Below are 20,518 nucleotides of genomic sequence, written 5' to 3' on the forward strand. Positions count from 1 at the left end.
CGCCAAAATTGTCACCCGTTGCCTGTCTGTACCCTACAGGCTTAATTTTTCCTTTAGGAAATAAATTCTCGGTGATATGTTTCTGTGATAACTACCTTTTGAATAAAGATTGGTGAATCTTTGGTCACATTTTGCTTCTGTCTTCAAAACATCAAACACTAGATTGATGTACTCGGAATTATTTAAGTAGTCTAGAATACCTTGAACAAATTCTATCCTGGGAATTGTACGCTGAAGTTCATCATGCAGAGTTTGCCACAGTCCAAAACGCCTTCTAATTCGTTCAGGTGATTGATGAATAAGGTTAGATAAAAGCAATATTCTTTTCTATTCCGTTTTACCACTGCCGCTAGGTCATGAAACAACCATAGTAAATGAGTGCCGAAATATCATCTTTTCTGAACTGTCCCGAGGAGCTGTTTTGTGAGAATATAAATGTTGAACAGCGTTATCACTTGTAAGGACATTATCATGATGGTGGTGAGTCAAATAAATAGACAAATGTGTCGGCGGCAGTGGTTGTGGTGGTAGTATTTAGACAGATAAAGTATATATAAAGGGAGATAATTAAATTCAATACATATCTGTCTAAATTAATTGTATCCTACGGATCTACTTGATCTTACGTGATCCAGTTGACTTTCGGAAATAGATATATAGTTCTCTGATCCCAATCAGTGAAGAAGACAATAAAAATGTCATCGTTGATTTGTGAGATATGTTAACAGAGAACAAACTCTATATATGTGAATGTTGAGCTTGTTTCAATGTGTAGTGCAGTTTGTGACTGTATATAAAGCTGTTCTGAAACCATCATTTGGTGATGGTGGATGAGCAGTGGCTATGCTTTCATGACTGTTCTGCTAGGCGCTGTGCCGTAATTGGACTGGCATATCGATGTGGTGGTATGTGTGTATATATTCTCTCATTTCTATCAATTTATCTGCACACTTGTATCTTAAGTGATCCCACGCAGGGAAAGTATAACTGTATTGAATTTAATTATATATATATATATATATATATATATATATATATATATATATATATATATATATATAGGTCAAGTTTGTGCCTGTCTGTCTATTAATTATATTACTATGACAATAATTGTTGTTTGAGCTATTCTTGTGTATTAATACTTTTTAATTCATAAAATCATTTAGCTAATACCCTTAAAAGTTAAATATAAAATTCATGATAATAACTTTCCTTTATTACAATACTTTGAAGGAGTCTGTACACCTGGAAATTCCAGACTGCTTATTAAATTGGTAAGATCAATATTATATCACATAGGCATTTAAACCATACAATTTCATTCCTGTTTTCTATATCAATAGCAATATTCCTATTTTAACCTATTAATAAAAAATTAATAATAAGGCCATAGCTATTATAATTCAATGTCGCATAATGTAGTAATTAGTCATTGATATACAAATACATGTATAAGAAAAACCTTATTTGTCGATGACTGGAGTATAAATAATTACCTCAACTAACTGTTAATAATGTTAAACAAATTGATTTTTATTATAATGTGTTATTAACATGTTCTCAGATCGATCAGTAGTATGCATCTTTATACTTTATACTCATTATTCTTTATTCATGTTTATTACTCCATTATGTCATGTTTGTACATGGAATGAGAGAAAAAATGTTTTTTTCACTTAACTTTGACTTGACTTTGACTTTATATCTATAAGTATTTACTCGTTCGAGCAGAGAAAAAATATTAAAAAATAAACAACATAAGACATGTTATAAAAATGCGCGGAAGGAAAACATTTAAAACTCGCAAGGTATCCTTAATTGTACTTTTGTGCTTGGAATCAAGCAAATAATGATGGACTCAGAGTAATAAGTAAATTTAATTGAATTTCTATCAATTCACTAGTATCATAGAAATCACAAATGTAATTATTTATCCTCAGAATATAGTACACATTGCGGAACTATATATTTGATATTAACTTTCTTCATTTGTTCAACAAAAGTTCTATTCTTAAGCCATATGTGGTACCAATGGTGAGTCGTAAATGTATATTTCCTGTGTTTTCGAACATTCCTTCTACTTTTGTATTCAATACAACCCCGTTGTCGAAGGTATGATAGTGTCTGTACTCCTCCACAAAGGCGTGTAAGAACTCCAGTCTTAGTTGTATATATAGGATCTATCTTATCCATAAAATATTGTGAATTTGGTACGTAAACGGATTTTTTGTCATTTTCTTTCATTTCTCCTTTATAGAAATATGGAGAATTACTGCTCCAATCCGTTTTGTTTCCATTAACCGATTCATTTGTTATATGATTGTACTGAATAAACTTTTCGGTGACATAAATAGGACCTGTCACCATGACTGGATTTCCCTTCGGACTTGCATTACGCAGTCCTAACAAAAGCAGTTTAATAAACGGGTGTTTTGGGCGGCAACCCATGAAGGCATTGTTTATCACGAATTCTCTGTGGTATAAGAAAGAACTGTGTTCAAATGGTTCAACAGGAAAAATACACGCATATTTCATTGTTGTTCTGTTGAGAGATCGGAAATTATGCATGTCAAAATCTGCATAAAATCCACCGTACTCGTACAACACGGCATAACGGAGCAAATCTGAACGTTTTACACCATTCCCGAGAGTGTTAAATGCTTTCACAAGGTATGGGTTGTGTTTTTGAAGAAACTGGCGTCCCGAGGCGTCCGTCCAAAATCGATATTCCCATGTGGGATTGTATTCGATAAATGATTTGATATGTTCAATATAAACATCAGGAATCATTTCATCTTCGTAAATTTGATGTAAAATATGAGGAATTCTAAGGACTCTACCGTCTGATGTAGGGAACTCTTCTGGAGTTGCTGACTGAAACAATGGAAATACTTTTGCAAACAATAACGTTTTATTATTTGGTTTGTTTGGCGGTATGTGTTCTTCTGATACATCATTTTCATCGCCTTGGTATTTTTGAATCTTGTTTCTTTTCATGTTCATTTGATTCCGTGCCATATCCTCAAATGATCTTTTGGTTGTTGTCCGCATACTTCCTTGGTTGCTGTTTGCATGATGTGACATAAACAACAAAGTCTTGCGGTTTGAAGTGTCTCCGCTCCAAGCTAATTCTGAAAACAGACATGAATATAAAGGTATTTGATAAATCATTATAATGTTTAAAATTAAAGATGACGACAGCTTCAACATTTTAATTCCTAAAAAACCTTCGGCCCATGCAAATATCTTATATACATTGTACAAACACAAACAGTTTAATAGAGTTATGCCCCCGTGTTAAAAAAATAAACATGTCTTTACATTCAATGATCTATAGTAATTGTGTTAGATATTCTGTGATCGAATCCACTTATTACATTTCGAATTCGACTTAATCCGAGCATATGCAGTCGAAGCACATTTTTACCAAACATAGTAAAGATAATAAGTTCAGAGATATGAAAATCATTTTAAAAAAATGAATGTTTGTAAGTTCAACACGAAGTTATAAAACGAGTGGCATTAATTTAATAGCGCAACAACGTAAATAAATTATTCTCTTAATCACATTCCAAGAACGGATTATAGTATAAACCATTTTTTCCCATAGACTTGTTTATACTGCAATGCTAACATTTAGAGCGAAATGCGTTGTGATCATACATAAATCATATAATGGTGAAAGTTATTCCGAGCTTTATGTGAAAATTTAAATAAATGTATTTTACCGTGTCATAGCTTGTTTGTTTGTGTTTCCCGGTCATTTGGTAACCGTACAAATCGCAAAAACCAACTATCTGCCAATAATGCTTGAAGGCCCATTAAGCCTAAAAAATTATATCTTTTTTTTTTCAATATTCTCTTTTTACTTAAATTTTCTTCTTATTACTTTATTTTCCAATTGGCACTTAGTATAGCAGTAGGGAATTAGTATTGCGTATGGAAGTCAAAATACCACATTGTTTACAAAGTGCTTCCTTAATCACAAATCATTTCACATAAAGCGCAATATTTCCAAGGATCTGACATGTTCTTAATCAATTATTTTTTACATTACTAAACACATTTAGCCTTTCTGCAGAAAAAAATTCAATGTGCCTTAAAATCTCTTTATTCCTTTTAAGAGATAAAAGTATCCAATTACAGGTCAGTCAAAAAGTAGTTCATGAAATATAAAGTAAAGTTTAACATTTGCTTACCTTTCTTCAATGGATTAGACATCCATAAACCAATGAAAAACGAAGATCCTGATGCTATTACTATAAGAAACATAACACGGAATCTTTTTTTCACACCACACCATTTTGGAAACATTCTTATCCGAAAATGTATCACCTAGATTTGTTTGCTTCTCCAATGTGTAAAAGCTGAATAATCACGCATATTACGCAATACATGTATTACGGATTTTGCGTATTGAACACCTAAAAATAGATTTATTTTTAAAGATTTGATTTGTAATTTAAAAAATCGCGGCGGTGACTTATACCAACTATTCTTTTTTAGTGATAGATAATTACGAAATATGCATTGGTATGCATATTTATCAATGCAAGCAAGTTTCATATTACAATGTCTATAATGTATTGTAAATAAAGAATGTTATCGATTATATCAAAACAAGTTCATTGATTTTTTTTTTCCAAATAATGTATAAAGAAATATAAATGTCGAATATTATTATTAAGCTACATCAAAATTATTAGATATCTTCACATTTAAAAAATTAGAGCACACTAAAATTTGTTGAATGGTAATTGATAAACTATGATGGCTGATTTGTGCCATTCGTACGTGTTTTCGTTAAACTTCGACCCGCGTCCCCGGTAATTAGCGTGTTTTCGCTCCGCGCCCTCGCCAATCTAACTTGTTGATTCTCGACTTTTTGCTTGGCGGGGTAGCGGGGCGAAAACACGAATGGCACAAATCAGCCACCATATAAAGCAGCCGGCCATCAGTCATTCGCAAAACCGGCGGTCTCTGCCAGTCTCAAAAATACGAAAAACGTCGACCTGAGGAGACCATCGATTAGTAAGTTACAACAAAAATCAACGGTTTCGTGATTATACATGAACTTAATTGATATATACATGTATGACATGAAAAAAAGTAAAATGAAAAATAAAGGTTTGTTAAATTTAGCCGGCTAATTAATTATTTTAAGCAAATTCACTAGCTATGACGATACTTTATTAGAGACTTTCATAACAGAATATAAAGCTCCATGAGTTAATTAATGTCAATATTTTTGGTTGATGTGGAAAGTGACAAATAGAATAAAAATGATTTTTTAATTAATACGTTAATTTATACTGTGGATTATTAATTATAGTTATAGATTACCAAATTTACCATAGATATATGCTAGCTTTTATTGTTTAAATTTTAAAATGTTTTATTTCTTAATTCAGCCTTAGGGAATGTTAATAAAGTCACGAATGCATTTATTTCACTAAAACTTATAACATGCAGTTTTCATATTTTCATCTTTAAATAGATTATCATTGATATCCCGATTGAGTCGGGATTTAGCTTTTAAATCCTATACCTGATATTTTGAGTACGGTATAGGACAGGTTTTAGACTGCTTGTGATCATGGTCATTTTAACGCTTTCAAAATAAACACGATTTTTAGTTTCATTTTACAATTATACTTTCTACGATTTCTCTTCTAAAATGAGTGGAAGAGACAAAGAAAAACGATCAGAAATACCTCACGAGCTTAGAGGGAAAGTTGCTGCTTTTGACAGTTCTTTAAATAACGTTGAAAATGAATTTGAACCTTTGTTAAAACTTTCACAAATCGAGCTAAATGCAAAGGTAATTAGATCTAATTTTATTTTGAACACTGTTAAGAACAGTCTTATTCTATTTTGCATTTTTTGATTAGAGGCTGTCGTATATTTCAGGAGTAAAACATTAATATCAGAAACTAAAAAAAACAAAACGGAATAGACATGTTAAAGGCTACTTGAAGTTCCCCTTTTTTTAGGACATATCAGATCACAGTTACACAGAAACATAAAGCAATCTACTGAATTAGACCCCAAGTAAAACTAAATAATACACTATACAATACACTTAAGAAAACAGAATGAAGCAATCATTTTTATACTCCTGGTTTAGACCTGTCTGAATAAGTCAATAACAACCTAGACTGGGGCGTCTGAATAACAACCAAGACTGGGGCCAACATATGCATACCATTTGCAACAAAGCCAACCATACCATTGGCTTCCTGCGTAGAAACTTTAACTTTGCCTCTGCTTCCACGAAAGAAACGGCTACAAAGTTCTAGTCCGGGACAGTCCCACAGTGGAGTATGCAAGCACTGTTTGAGACCCCCACAAGAAGGGAGACATCCACTGTCTAGACATGGTCCAACGACGAGCTACATTGTATGTCAAGAACAAGTATCACAGGTCCAGCTCCAGCCAGACTGATCATGACTCATGTTCTACAATGTTATCAACAACAAGGGCACTCTAAACACTTCCAACTTATTCCTTCCAAAGACGGGAATAGCCTCCCTCCGGATGCTATGTCAGCCGGTACAGTTGAGTCGTTCCATACTCATCTGTCCCAACTTTTTATCTAAACCACAATCTTGTCCGTTTTTAACCTGCACTGTATATAGTAAATATTCCTCACTATTTTACTCTTTCTTTCCCTCTTGTGCATAAACCTGGCAGTAAACTACAGTTAGTTTAAGGTGGCCAGTATACTGGAAGAAGAAGCAGACCCCGGGTTCTATTCAATTATTACATAATGTACGGTTAAAAGTCAGTTTAACAAATAAAAATGTCATTTCATAAAATTAATATTATTAAATTAAATTATAGACTGTGATATAAACATATAAGTTATGACATCTTTAAAAATTACCAAAAAATTACAGATAAGATTGTGACTACAACAAGCCAGAAACATAATGACTAAGATAAAAAAAAAATGCTTGACTAAATTCAGGTAGGTAGATAATATATTCCACGTTTAGACCCCTGTGTCTTTGACAGCGGGGATTTTTCTCTCTTAATTGGGAATAGTTCTTAGCTGCTTGATTTTGAAAAGAATGTTACTAAAATTGCAAATTTGGGAAGATAAAAAGCTGATGTTAGTTCCTGTCAAAAATTATCAAGAGATGTGAAACAGGAGCATTTTGTGTTTTTATTCTGTTTGAGCATGCATGTGTCTTAAATGGCAAACATTGTATAATTATGTTCTCAGATTTTAATTTTTACTTTAACTTATTTTATAGATACTTTTTTCAGTTATCTAACTTGGAGAAAGCGAAGTTGGACCTTGTTGCTGCTTACTCAATCAACTCATTATTTTGGAGTAAGTGTACTTAATCATTTGATCAGTAAAATAAATTCTCTGAATTTGAAATATGACATTCTGACATGCCTATATGCCACCAGTATTGTATTTTCATCATTTTATGACACATAAACATAAAAATAAGATTTTTAAAATTTATTATTAAGACTTTTAGTATTTAATATCGAGGTGTTTTTTTTCTTTCAGTGTATTTGAATGTATGTGGTGTTAATCCAAAGGATCATGGAATAAAACAAGAACTAGTAAGTGATATTTTACTGTTTAGATAGGTGAGAGTAACATTATGGTGTACTGTTTTAGGCTTCCATTCAGTTACGTGAAATAATTTATTGTAGAATCTGTATTACTTCCTTAAGTTGAACAATTTTGTTTTTTGTTGGGTTTAAAGTACACAAAAGTTGTAAAACTTTATTTGGTAACTTTCCAACTTTTATGATGAAGGAAGACCCTTGGGTTCCCCTCAGAGCATTTATAGTTAGGGCTTTTTTCCTTCTATTACACAGGGCCTTCAATCTCAAGTGTGTCTGTTTGACCCTTGAAATGACTCTTTGACCCTTCAAATTTCCAAAAGGCCTGATTTGACCCTCATGATTGATTTTAATTGGAGGGTCAAATTTTGTTAAAATCATAGGGATTTTTGCCTTGTAGTTGGTAAAACTTAGTCTTAAATGACCCTCAGGATTCCCTAGCTAGTGAACACCCTGAATCTATAGTAGACGAGAAAAATACGAAAGACGTGATTTTGATTATGAAGGACTATCTGTTAAGTGATAGCAGAAATTCCTTTCTATAGGCTAGTCTGAGCTGGGTTAGTGGATATTTTAGATATGAAATGGAAAAATGATGATGTCAAAATAAAAGATATTATTCTCCTGGTCATTGGTTGAATGCTTGCTACCGGTCGTTTTCTTAGTGTGAAGTAATGGTTACGTATTCACTTAGCTGCTAAGGGTTCCTGAAATGTAAAATTTACTAAAATGTCTTTTTCTTATTTTATTGACTTTCAAAATTTGCATAGTAATGTTGTTAGAAGAAGTGCTATTGAGAAAATAGCAATCATTATCATTATTCTTTGCTCTTCTTGTTCTTCTAGAACAGCTGTTTTGATAACAAAGAATACAAAATTTGAGCCGCATCACGACAAAACCAACATAGTGCGTTTGCGACCAGCATGGATCTAGACCAGCCTGCGATCAGGATCCATGCTGCGCAGCATCTCTACTTGTTATAGGGTTTGTAAGGGAACAGCATGGATCCTGATCAGACTGCCCTGATGCGCAGGCTGGTCTGGATCCATGCTGGTTGCAAAAGCACTATGTTGGTTTTTGTCATGACGCGGCTCATTTATACCTAGAATCAATTTAAGGGCTTGTGAGATAGCTAAGGAATTTGTCAGAATTGAGTTCTGAAAAATAGTCATAAACACTGTGATATATGTCATAGTATTAATTAATTTGTTCAGGACCGGATTAGAAGTTACATGAACCGTGTAAAAGAGATTCAAGATAAAGAGAAGGCTCCGAAGATAGACGTCAGTGCATCAAAGAGGATGGTTAAAAGTGCGCTGTGGCAGGCAGCACAAAATCAACAACAAACAGCTGGTAATTTATATAGGATGTTTATTTATTATTGGGTGCCCGCTGTTGCCTGAAATAATGTATAGAGGGACACCTGTGGTCTTCCTCCACCGTATGACCTCAGCTCTATTGTGGCGTTGCGATGCAAATCCCTACTAAAAATATATATACTGTAAAATCATATTATTCGTTGGGCACGAATTTTCGTTGTTTTCGTGGGAAGGTCAATCCACGAATTTAAGATCCGACGAACTTTTATCCCAACAAATACTTCTTACCCTGTCTCTGTTCTATATATTACAAACATGGGTCGGCTCTTTTCCGGCCGATATTTTGTGAAATAGATGTAAGTACAGACAGATAACCAGGTTAGTGACATATTAAATCTGTTTGCAATATTTAAGAAACTTAAAAGTAACACGATTATATGTCCTCAATTTACTGTCACAAATGTAGCATATACATACTTGATCGTTGTAGTCTACTGGGACTTGATTGTGTTAACAAGAATACTTGACATAAACAAGTAAATATGGGAACCCAGGCAGTGCAATAATAAGCGCTTATAAAAATTGTCAGTTTGCTCTTATTAAGGTATTAGCACCCTAATGCATTACCTCCGCGTTGAAGAGTATTCAAATAGGCTAGAACTACTGTTAACTACATTGAAAATGAGGGCCATGGGTTCAATCCCCAGATGGGTCAACTTTTTTTTCTTTCTTTTTTTTTCTTTTAACATTATTTATGTATCTCTCATGTCTCATTTGGAAAGAAAAAAGTGTTTAATTTTGATTTTTTAATTTATATAGGTATTTATTGGCTAAATTATGCTAAATCTAGTAATAAATATGGTACCTTATATGTTCAAAGTGTAATATAATCAGAACTAGACGGTAAAAGTATTTCATATTTCACAAGATCAACCAATATACTTTTTAAAAATTTAGGGAAACTTTGAAAACAGGCACTCATTTGGGTAAATTTTAAGAATTTTTTTAATTAGGCTCCCTAAGTAGAAAAATGGTCAGACACGTGGTAAAAATGGGTGGGGTAGGGTAACATTTTTTACAAGATTTCATAAATTTTAAGTAGAAACCATAATTTTGCTTATGTGGATTGTTAGCTGAATGGTACTATTTGTTTCTTACCATAAATTGAAGGGAAAACATTTTTATTAGAAAGTTATTGCAGATTATTTAAAGGTTCCTTATTTCTAAAAAGGGCCCTCTTAACATCCTAGCTTGAGTTCAGAAAAGTGGCCATAACTTGATTTCCGTACGGTAAACTTTGTTTAAATTTTGCATACAGGTGTACTTTAAGGTATACATCTGACCTATGATGTCAATTTTTTAGTTCCTTATAGTGCCCATTAGGGTCCTAATACCTTAATTTAAAAAAAAGTCTTTGATATTAATGTCGTAAGTACACAAAACTATAAAAAAAAATAAGATCGCTAAAACAGATTTATTGTACTTTCTTTGGTAGTTTTTAAATGATCCAGTTTATATGAATTTTAATCAGTATTTGTGCGAATGATATTCCGTAAACATCAAAGATGCCACAGACTTTTACAAGATCCACATATACTCGTGTTATTTACCGAGAATAATTTATATGCGTGTAAATTTACACAGTCGCTGTGACGTTGGGTGTAGTTACTGTCAAATATGTTAAGTGTAAACTTTTAAACTCGCTGGTTAATACGTGCCAGGTGTCGTATAAATTATGCGATGTTTACATCGGCAAATTACAGGGACAGAGTGTCCAATGGAGGTGCATATCATGTCACATTAATGTGTTAATTGCAGTCAATTATCGGCAGTAACTGTGCTATATTAGAGTTATGCCCAGAGGCAAGGATTAAATTTATTGACAACCGCTGTGTGACAAGTAAAGATATGTACATGTTGTAAGTAAAAATGTTCGGCGATTAAGATTACTTTGCATTAGGTTACTGATTTTTTTTTTAGCTCACCTGACCACGAGGTGGTCATGGTGAGGTATAGTGATGGGGCTATGTCCGGCGTCCGTCGTCGTGCGTTGTGCGTCGTGCGTTGTGCGTCGTTCGTCGTCAACAATTGGGTTGTTAACAGTCTAGCAGTCACAGTTTTGATTGGATCATCATCAAACTTTGTCAGAATGTTTGTCTCAATGAAATACAGATCGAGTTCGAAGATGGGTTATCTCGGGTCAAAAACTAGGTCACAGGAGCTAAAAATAGAAAAAGCTTGTTAACACTCTAGAGGCTGCAGTTTTCATCCAAATATTCTGGAAATTTGTCAGGAAGGCTGTTTTGATGATATCTAGGTCAAGTTCGAAGATGGGTCATCTCCGGTCAAAAACTAGGTCACAGGAGCTAAAAATAGAAAAAGCTTGTTAACACTCTAACAATTGGGTTGTTAACAGTCTAGCAGTCACAGTTTTGATTGGATCATCATCAAACTTTGTCAGAATGTTTGTCTCAATGAAATACAGATCGAGTTCGAAGATGGGTTATCTCGGGTCAAAAACTAGGTCACAGGAGCTAAAAATAGAAAAAGCTTGTTAACACTCTAGAGGCTGCAGTTTTCATCCAAATATTCTGGAAATTTGTCAGGAAGGTTGTTTTGATGATATCTTGGTCAAGGTTGAAGATGGGTCATCTCTGGTCAAAAACTAGGTCACGAGCTAAAAATAGAAAAAGCTTGTTAACACTCTAATAATTGGGTTGTTAACAGTCTAGCAGTCACAGTTTTGATTGAATCATCATCAAACTTTGTCAGAATGTTTGTCTCAATGAAATACAGATCGAGTTCGAAGATGGGTTATCTCGGGTCAAAAACTAGGTCACAGGAGCTAAAAATAGAAAAAGCTTGTTAACACTCTAGAGGCTGCAGTTTTCATCCAAATATTCTGGAAATTTGTCAGGAAGGTTGTTTTAATGATATCTAGGTCAAGTTCGAAGATGGGTCATCTCCGGTCAAAAACTAGGTCACAGGAGCTAAAAATAGAAAAAGCTTGTTAACACTCTAGTGGCTGCAGTTTTCATCCAAATATTCTGGAAATTTGTCAGGAAAGTTGTTTTGATGGTTTCTAGGTCAAGTTAAAAGATGGGCCATCTCCGGTCAAAAACTAGGTCACAGGAGCTAAAAATAGAAAAAGCTTGTTAACACTCTATAGGCTGCAGTTTTCATCCAAATATTCTGGAAATTTGTCAGGAAGGTTGTTTAAATGATATCTAGGTCAAGTTTGAAGATGGATCATGTCTGGTCAAAAACTAGGTCACAGGAGCTAAAAATAGAAAAAGCTTGTTAACACTCTAGTGACTTCAGTTTTCATCCAAATATTTTGGAAATTTGTCAGGAAGGTTGTTTTGATAATATCTAGGTCAAGTTCGAAGATGGGTCATGTCTGGTCAAAAACTAGGTCACAGGAGCTAAAAATAGAAAAAGCTTGTTAACACTCTATAGGCTGCAGTTTTCATCCAAATATTCTGGAAATTTGTCTGGAAGGTTGTTTAGATGATATCTAGGTCAAGTTTGAAGATGGATCATGTCTGGTCAAAAACTAGGTCACAGGAGCTAAAAATAGAAAAAGCTTGTTAACACTCTAGTGGCTGCAGTTTTCATCCAAATATTCTGGAAATTTGTCAAGAATGTTGTTTTGATGATATCTAAGTCAAGTTGGAAGATGGGTCATCTCCAGTCAAAAACTAGGTCACAGGAGCTAAAAATAGAAAAGCTTGTTAACACATTAGGGGCTGCAGTTTTCATCCAAATATTCTTGAAATTTGTCAGGAAGGTTGTTTTGATGATTTCTAGGTCAAGTTCGAAGATGGGTCATCTCAGGTCAAAAACTAGGTCACAGGAGCTAAAAATAGAAAAAGCTTGTTTACACTCTAGTGGCTGCAGTTTTTATTCAAATATTCTGGAAATTTGTCAAGAATGTTGTTTTGATGTTTTCTGGGTCAAGTGCTAAGATTGGTCATGTGACTCATGTCCGGTCAAAAACTAGGTCACAGGAGCTAAAAATAGAAAAATCTTTTTAACACTCTAGTGGCTGCAGTTTTGATCCAAATTTCCTGGAAATTGGTCAGGAAGGTTGTTTTGATGATTTCTAGGTCAAGTTTGAATATGGGTCGTGTCCAGTCAAAAATTAGGTCACTTTGCCCAAATATGGAAAAATCTTAATAACACACTAGAGGTCACATGTTTGACTCAGTCGCATCAAACTTGGTCATGATGCTTGTTTAAGACATTGCTTGGATGCGGTTGTGTCAGGTGAGCGATCCAGGGCCATCATGGCCCTCTTGTTTAACAAGAAAACGAAAATCCACGAATTTAAGAACCCACGAAAATGCCCGTTTTGATAAAACCACGAACTTTCATGCCCACGAATATAAGTGATTTCGCAGTATATATATTACTTAAATTATCTAATAATTGGTACATTGAAAAATTAAGTTGAATGCGTAGGGGAGACATAATTCCTTAACTAGAAATAAAGTTGTGCATAGATGCAACTAGAAGAAAATAGTACTTAATTTTAGTTTTTTGAGATTCTTTTTTAAATATTAATATAAGGAAATATTGAAAAAAAGAAAGAAAAAAGATAAGGAATCTATCATCACAGCATAATAATAATACATATATTTTAAAAGCTCACTTTACATGTAACAACTGTGGATGTCATACCTCTTTTCAAATCTCTTTTTTTATCAGAGAGTTCAAAAGACAACAGTACAGATGACCAGTATGTGATAAGAAAAGGAAAGAGGAAGTCCGATCAGAAACCTGCAAAAGAACTGACTGAAGCTAAAATTAGAAAAGCTCAAAAAGGTCGATATATGAGCAATACAAATGATACTTGATTAAATTATAGTTTAAAATTGTTTTGTCTCTTTTAATTTTTGTAAACAGTCAGATAATCATATTCTGCTTTATCCTGCTACTGTCCATAATATCAGCTGGATAAAGCCTTGCCGGATAAACTTATTTATCAATAGTACTTATGTCACATAATTAGCATATCATAAGGTCATATGGTTAGCAAAACTAAACTATATATATAGACGCTGTTTTTTCCGGGGGAAAAAGTAAGAATGAATGAAATTAGTAAGAATGAAACCATTTAAATAATCTAAAAACCTGATTAAACTAGACAAAAACAGAATAAATCATAACATGGTTGTTGTCAGGTTGTTGCTCATCAAGATACACTTTCTCACTCACTGGATAAATATTCTCCATTCAGACATCAACCATGTATTCTCTATTTTGATAAAGAGCCAGATTGTGGTGAGATAATATGCAGCAGTAGCCAGTAGATTGTAAATGATTTAGATTTGTTCGATATTGTGTGACTTCTTTTTTAGATTTTTTCGATATTGTGTGACTTCGAATTTGCGTGAAATATTGCTTTTGTTATTAGTGTAAGATCACTTTCTTTATGTGTAAATATTCAGTGTCAAAGTTGAACTGCACACAACACCTTGTTCACTCACATGTCCTCACTGAAAAATTGTGATAAATTAACTTTGACCGGTTACGTACTAGAACATAGTTTACTACTGTGTATGTCAGCGAGCTTTGTCATGTCTGGACCAACGATCTGGTATTGTATTGATTATTTTAGACTATGCCTTTTACAATGATTACACTTCTTTAACACATAATTCTGTCATGGTAATTATACACCCTCCACTTTACATGGAAGGGGCATAAAGAGATACAGTTGTCCGTCTGGATGGTTCTCATGGTGTTTGTATGTAGACAGATTTATTGTGTGCAACATTCAATTAAATAGTAACTTACATACATAGGTATTTTGACACAAATTTATGGAACATCTGCAGAGCTTTGTCCCCAATTTAACCAGGAAATAGCAGTTTTTTGTGTAGCTTAAATATCTACTGGTGTCCTGAAATTCTATGAATATTTGTCATGGTGTGATTTTTACCCCTTGATAATTTGTTCCGAATTCATTTAAGATTAGAAAACGTATGGCCTCTGAGTTAACATAAAAAAATATCAAATTTGGACCATTTTTCTTATTAAAAGTATAATATTGGGGCTTCTGTGTCCCATGGATACAAGTTTAGTTTGCCTCAAGATCTTCTACAAGTTTATGCAAGAACTTCAGTTTTATTGTACAAATCAAATAATGAACTGAACCATCACAGATAAAGCAGCTTTGAAACATAGAATACTTATTCAAAATCTTGACAACCATTTAAGCGGCTTCATGACAAAACATTGTGCGTTTGCGACCAGCATGGATCCAGACCAGCCCGCGCATCCACGTAGTCTGATCAGGATCCATGCTGTTCGCTATCAGTTTCTCTACTTGTAATAGGGTTGGTAAGCTAACAGCATGGATCCTGATCAGACTGTCCAGGCTGGTCTGGATCTATGCTGGTCGCAAACGCACTATGTTGGTTTTGTCATGACGCGGCTCATTTGTTTATCTCACTGCATTTAAAGTCATACATTAACAGCTTTTACAGCTTGGTGGAGGGATACAAATTTACAGGCACGATTGTTATTTTCAAACATTTAATTCTTAAAGATTTCACAAATATGCAATTATAACACAAAACAAACAAGAATTGAATCATTTAACATCTACAGTGGTGGTTGTGCATCTAATTAACTAATAAGCACAACAGAGTCATGCTATTATTTATATTCTCAATATACGATACTAACATGACTAAAGACATTGCTATATATGAGTGATATACACAAATGGTATGATTTACAGGCCCAGTGATACACTCAATACTCACATTCACAGTGGTGTTAACTCTAAAATTATCATAATTATAATTTTGTACAGAATTTAAAGCTAAATGTATTATTGTTTATAGTTATTATTATTATTTCAACAGAATCAATAAGAATTAACTTATTTGTCAAGAAAAGTCTAGTTTGAATGTGTATTTTCAATGTTTATCATTGTTCATTCATACATTTAATATTGTAACTAACAATATTATTAAAGAATTATCATTCAGTGTATCTTATTATCAAGTACCACAATTCATGTTTCATTTCCTTCAAATTCAACAAACCCATTTAAAAAATCATTCACACAGAACTGCATTAAGAGATCAATTATTAAAAAGAAATTTAAAACATGCATCATCTGTGTTTGATATATTTGATTAATATAAAAAATATATCTGAATTTTTCATTGAAAAATTGTTAAAAAATCAATCACATTGACTAAATTTCTAGTATTCTTAAAATTGTACTATAAACAGTTTAAAAATGGACGGTATATGTGTTGAGATATGTTGATGTATATCCTGCTTTGGTATCCAGTAATCGGTGCAAACATTTTGTTACTCATACAAAAACAAGCAACAAATGTTTTATCTACCCTTTAAATTGCAGTCCTAACAGTTCTAAAACCCTGAATAAATAATAATTAGTTTTTTAAAGAAATAACCAGGTTAAACAAGTACAAAAGTAAATATAATGTGAAGTTTCATATTGTATACAACATTAATTATTTCTAGTACAACCTATGTGACAAGGTGATAACAACTTATGTGATAAAGTGAAACAACCTATATGACAGCCTATGTGATAAGATGAGCTTCGAATTCAGCACATAAATAACAAAGTAACAAACAATACATTAAAATTAATCCAATATTAATGATATGCAATCTTGTGTAAAAACAACCCCCCCCCCCCCAATCAAAGTCTACAGAATATTAATTTGGAAGTAGACAGACTGTCAATTTCGTTTTGAAATGATTTTGCTTAGCATGAAAATTTTAAGGATTACTGAATCAGCTACATAGATACATATATCTTATTTCTACAGGTTTTCATTGTATCATGGACACACGTGTACCTTTAACTTTGACCAGGTTCTTGTTATAACATGACTAATGACTTACACACAAAGGAAAATTATGCAAAACAATGCTAACAAAAAAGATTGCAAGATTCTAAGGGGAAAAATAAACATATGCATATTTTACACAAGCTGAACACTAAATAACAGACAGTGAGACAATGAAAGTTTCATATACATTATTTCATAAGTCATGTAAACATTTTAACAAGATGTTAAGAGAAAAATGCGACATATATATATAGGTCAAATGAAATCAAATTTCTTATTTAAATTGGGCTTGGATAAAAAATTTCAGGATTTTTTTTAAAACCTAAACCAACCATTAAATACAGTTCTGTTCAGAAAAATATGTAACTTGGTATAAAAAAATTCTAGTAAAATATATCTTAACTTAAAGGGACTCCACTGAGGTTTTTTGACATGATTGGACTAAAATAATTTTTCGAGATCAATAATCCATTTAATGTAGATCTATACCTAAAACTTAAGTGCAAACATTAAGATTGTTCGCTCATTCAGTTTATTCTTATTTTGAAAAATGACCCAAAAATTGGAAAGCGTTACAAAGCTTTTCACTCAAATCAGGCTAAGAAGGGCAAAAAAATACACCTTTCAATTTATTTCTGGGTGTATTTATGCTTTAGGCTTTAGTACCTCAGTGGAGTTTCTTTAAAATTATTATCTTACAATTTAATCATAGCACAATAAAGCAAAGGTGCAAATAAACATGAGATAGATGGACGGACATTAGAACACACAAAATCAAGGGTTCAGGCTGGAATGTAACATCTACATCACAATTGTATTCAAGTTAAGTTTTAAATCACACCAAACAATGTAAAGGTAAGACATGAGTGGACACCCACATTCCATAAACTGCCGTAACAACTTCCTCACATCCCCATTGGGATTTGAACCAGCAACAGTTGACTTGTCAGGAACCTTAACAAGGTGTTCCCTAGACTAACCAGGTGTTCCTTAGACTAACCAGGTGATCATTAAACTAACCAGGTGTTCATTAAAATAACCAGCAGGTGTTCATCAGAATTCAATAATCTGTGACATAGGTGTCTTGAACCCTTTAGGATTGGATATTAAATAAGAAATTAGTACATCTAAATACAACATGTAAATAAAAAGAGAACACAACAGAACTTTTATAATGTAAAATAAATACTGGTATAATAACACAACAAAAACAACAGTGAGAATAAATGCTAGCAGGGATTAATATAATAATTCTAGAAAAACCAATGTGCATCAGAATTAGATTAAACTAGGCTAGTTATATGTGACCACAACAAACTTGGAACTCGCCAAACTTGCTGTTTTCTAAGTCCTTATTAGAAATACCAGACAAAATTGCCCTTATATACTGAAACCATGACAGAGAAACGTCAGGAGTTATTTTTAGACTCTTCATTGCTTAATTGAACTCAATTAAACTTTTAAATAATTTGATTCGGCTATGATAGTTTCATATACTAATACATGTATTGCACAGGAGAGTATGTTCCTGAGTTCATCAAATACAATATGAAATTGTGCCTGACATTGGCTAGCTTCAAAATTGAGTAGTGTATTAATTAATGCTAATAAAATCCCATGCTTTTGGAGTGCCACAAAGATAATCAAAATGAAAAACACTGTAAAATCTTAAACAATACATGTACAATATAAATATAATGACATTCATTTTAAATATTTCATGTCAGTCGATTGAATAGACTCCAACATAAAATATTTTACTTTTATCTTTACAATATACAGCCATTGTGCTAACAAAGTCATATTAGTGGGGAACCATTATCTTGTCAAAAAATCAAGTTAGCAGTTTTAATACTTTAACAACATAATGATTTCAAAAATTAGTTTCAAAAGTTTTCTTGATAATATTATAAGTTATAAGTTACTGTACATGAACATGTTATGTCATCTAAGAAATGAAAAACCAGAATCTAAACTTTCCTCTACATGTATTCAATCTATGTAATGTGAATATTTTATGTAAAATGTCTTTCAGTCAGCATAAGAGCAGTGATACAACTTTGGTCCCCATTGCAATAAATTATAAAAAAAAATTGTGATTTCATCTATATCGCAGTCCTAAATACACAAAAAATCCTCATAATTTAACTGTTTTTAAAGTGGCATACCTCCAGATTAGTAAAATAAGTCCTTAAAAAATTGTATATACATGTATTCACTATCCTTACAAAACTACATCGATTATGCAAAAATTTACTAATTTACTATTTATTTTGGCAAAATTTTACCAAATCACTAAATAGGGTAAGAGAAATGTCAGCATACCTATTTTGACAAGTTGTAAGTAATTTCAATGGATAAATATGTGCCTTAGGCTAGCATAAATCCCTTAATTTGTACACTTGATAACATTATTCATTAGACCAATTTTTAATTTTTCATTAAGCTTAATACTAAATTGGAGGTGTGCTCCTTTAAAAAATTAAGCAAAGATTACAAACAATTAATAATAGTGCAGTTAAAGACAGCAAAAGTTTTTAACCTTTAACCTACTGAATGACTTAAAGGGACTTAACCAGCTACCATATTTGGAACTGTCCATTATCAATTTGGGGATATGTGGATGAAACTTTGTCAACCACCTGAATAGAGCCTGGTCAGACTGTAGGGATGTGCAGGCTGGCCTGGTTCTATACTGGTGGCAAAGGGCCAGTGATTTTTCTCAATTGTGGAGAGGTCTTAGCCTCTTGATTTTGGAATAATTATCGCTAAAATTGCTAATTTGGGAAGTAAAAAGCAGGTTAAAGTTCAGATTTTTGAGAAAACTGCATGATTTTAAAGAAAATTTCAATTGGGAAGAGGCCTTTTATCAGAGTCTGTTATAGAAATAGGAAAATCAATGAGGGCAAATCCCTATTGGTTCCAGCAGGTTACAGGTTAAAAGTGCAATTAAAGACAGTAAATATCTTTACTTAAGGCCACAGAATAATACCAAAATACCCTTAAAGCATTATCTTATAACATGGATAAAGCTAAAATAACCATAAGAATAAGATTTGTTAACAAACATTGTTGAAACAACAGACTGATATAGAAAAAAAAACATCAACAAAAGCATCTAAGCATAATGGGTGCAGTAAGTTTTCTGCGTTATACACTCTTAATTTCAAACAGGAATGTATGTATGTCAGAAATTGCATTGAAATGAATGACTGCAGCTACAACATAATGAGCTATTTATGATAAAAAACATTTATGTCAAAACACACTGTCTCAAAATACAGTGGCTCAAATACGTATTGTTTTAACATCAGGTCTAAGTACTTAATGCAATCTATATGTAGTAAAAGTTTTGACAGATACATAATTTGTATCTAATAATTGATATAGTTGTTATACCCTCACACTCCCTCATAAAAGACACCTCGAATTGTAGTCCCAAATACAACATCAGGTACTACATCAGGTACTAATAACATTCACACTTTAAAGAAATTTAATTGCACTTAATTATGCATAATGTACTATTCTGTGAAAATTAAATTAAAATTTTAATTGCATTCAACCATAAGCCTGGTTAACATATGCATTCATCTTGCTTTCAGCCCTACCCCCTCCCCCCACTCTCCAAAATTTTTCTAGTGTAAAAAAAGATTTATTTTAAGCAGCAGATGATATTTTAAGAAGCAAACAAAACCGCAAGGATGTGTGACTGGCCTGGTCTTGTATTGTTGGCAAAGGCAAGATGTTACTATTACG

General features: G+C 32.8%; 2 protein-coding genes across 2 annotated transcripts; one reads left to right on the forward strand and one right to left on the reverse strand.

Annotated features, from left to right (window-relative positions):
• Nucleotides 1–1,265: 1,265 nt before the first annotated feature.
• On the reverse strand, nucleotides 1,266–4,486 carry LOC132750289 (uncharacterized). Its single transcript, XM_060740239.1, has 2 exons — nucleotides 4,200–4,486; nucleotides 1,266–3,131 (listed from the first exon to the last, which is right to left on the reverse strand). The coding sequence occupies exons 1-2, from the start codon at nucleotides 4,312–4,314 to the stop codon at nucleotides 1,927–1,929; spliced, it is 1,320 nt and encodes a 439-aa protein (XP_060596222.1). The 5' UTR covers nucleotides 4,315–4,486; the 3' UTR covers nucleotides 1,266–1,926.
• A 1,095-nt stretch (nucleotides 4,487–5,581) lies between these two features.
• On the forward strand, nucleotides 5,582–13,789 carry LOC132750290 (nuclear nucleic acid-binding protein C1D-like). Its single transcript, XM_060740240.1, has 5 exons — nucleotides 5,582–5,821; nucleotides 7,273–7,339; nucleotides 7,529–7,584; nucleotides 8,805–8,943; nucleotides 13,620–13,789. Exons 1-5 carry the CDS (start codon nucleotides 5,678–5,680, stop codon nucleotides 13,766–13,768), a joined length of 555 nt encoding a protein of 184 aa, XP_060596223.1. The 5' UTR covers nucleotides 5,582–5,677; the 3' UTR covers nucleotides 13,769–13,789.
• Nucleotides 13,790–20,518: the final 6,729 nt, after the last annotated feature.

This window comes from Ruditapes philippinarum, unplaced genomic scaffold, assembly GCF_026571515.1.
Source record: "Ruditapes philippinarum isolate M1 unplaced genomic scaffold, ASM2657151v2 ctg2604_1_1_1_1, whole genome shotgun sequence".
NCBI lineage: Eukaryota > Metazoa > Mollusca > Bivalvia > Venerida > Veneridae > Ruditapes > Ruditapes philippinarum.

What these genes read in the sequence shown, in the direction of transcription:
- LOC132750289 (XM_060740239.1), bottom strand. Translation starts at nt 4,314, where the DNA reads ATGTTTCCAAAATGGTGTGGTGTGAAAAAAAGATTCCGTGTTATGTTT. An exon ending in GTCTAATCCATTGAAGAAAG is followed by an intron (nt 3,132 to 4,199) that starts GTAAGCAAATGT and finishes GTCTGTTTTCAG; the next exon opens with AATTAGCTTGGAGCGGAGAC.
- LOC132750290 (XM_060740240.1), top strand. Translation starts at nt 5,678, where the DNA reads ATGAGTGGAAGAGACAAAGAAAAACGATCAGAAATACCTCACGAGCTT. An exon ending in AAATCGAGCTAAATGCAAAG is followed by an intron (nt 5,822 to 7,272) that starts GTAATTAGATCT and finishes TACTTTTTTCAG; the next exon opens with TTATCTAACTTGGAGAAAGC. An exon ending in AATCAACTCATTATTTTGGA is followed by an intron (nt 7,340 to 7,528) that starts GTAAGTGTACTT and finishes TTTTTCTTTCAG; the next exon opens with TGTATTTGAATGTATGTGGT.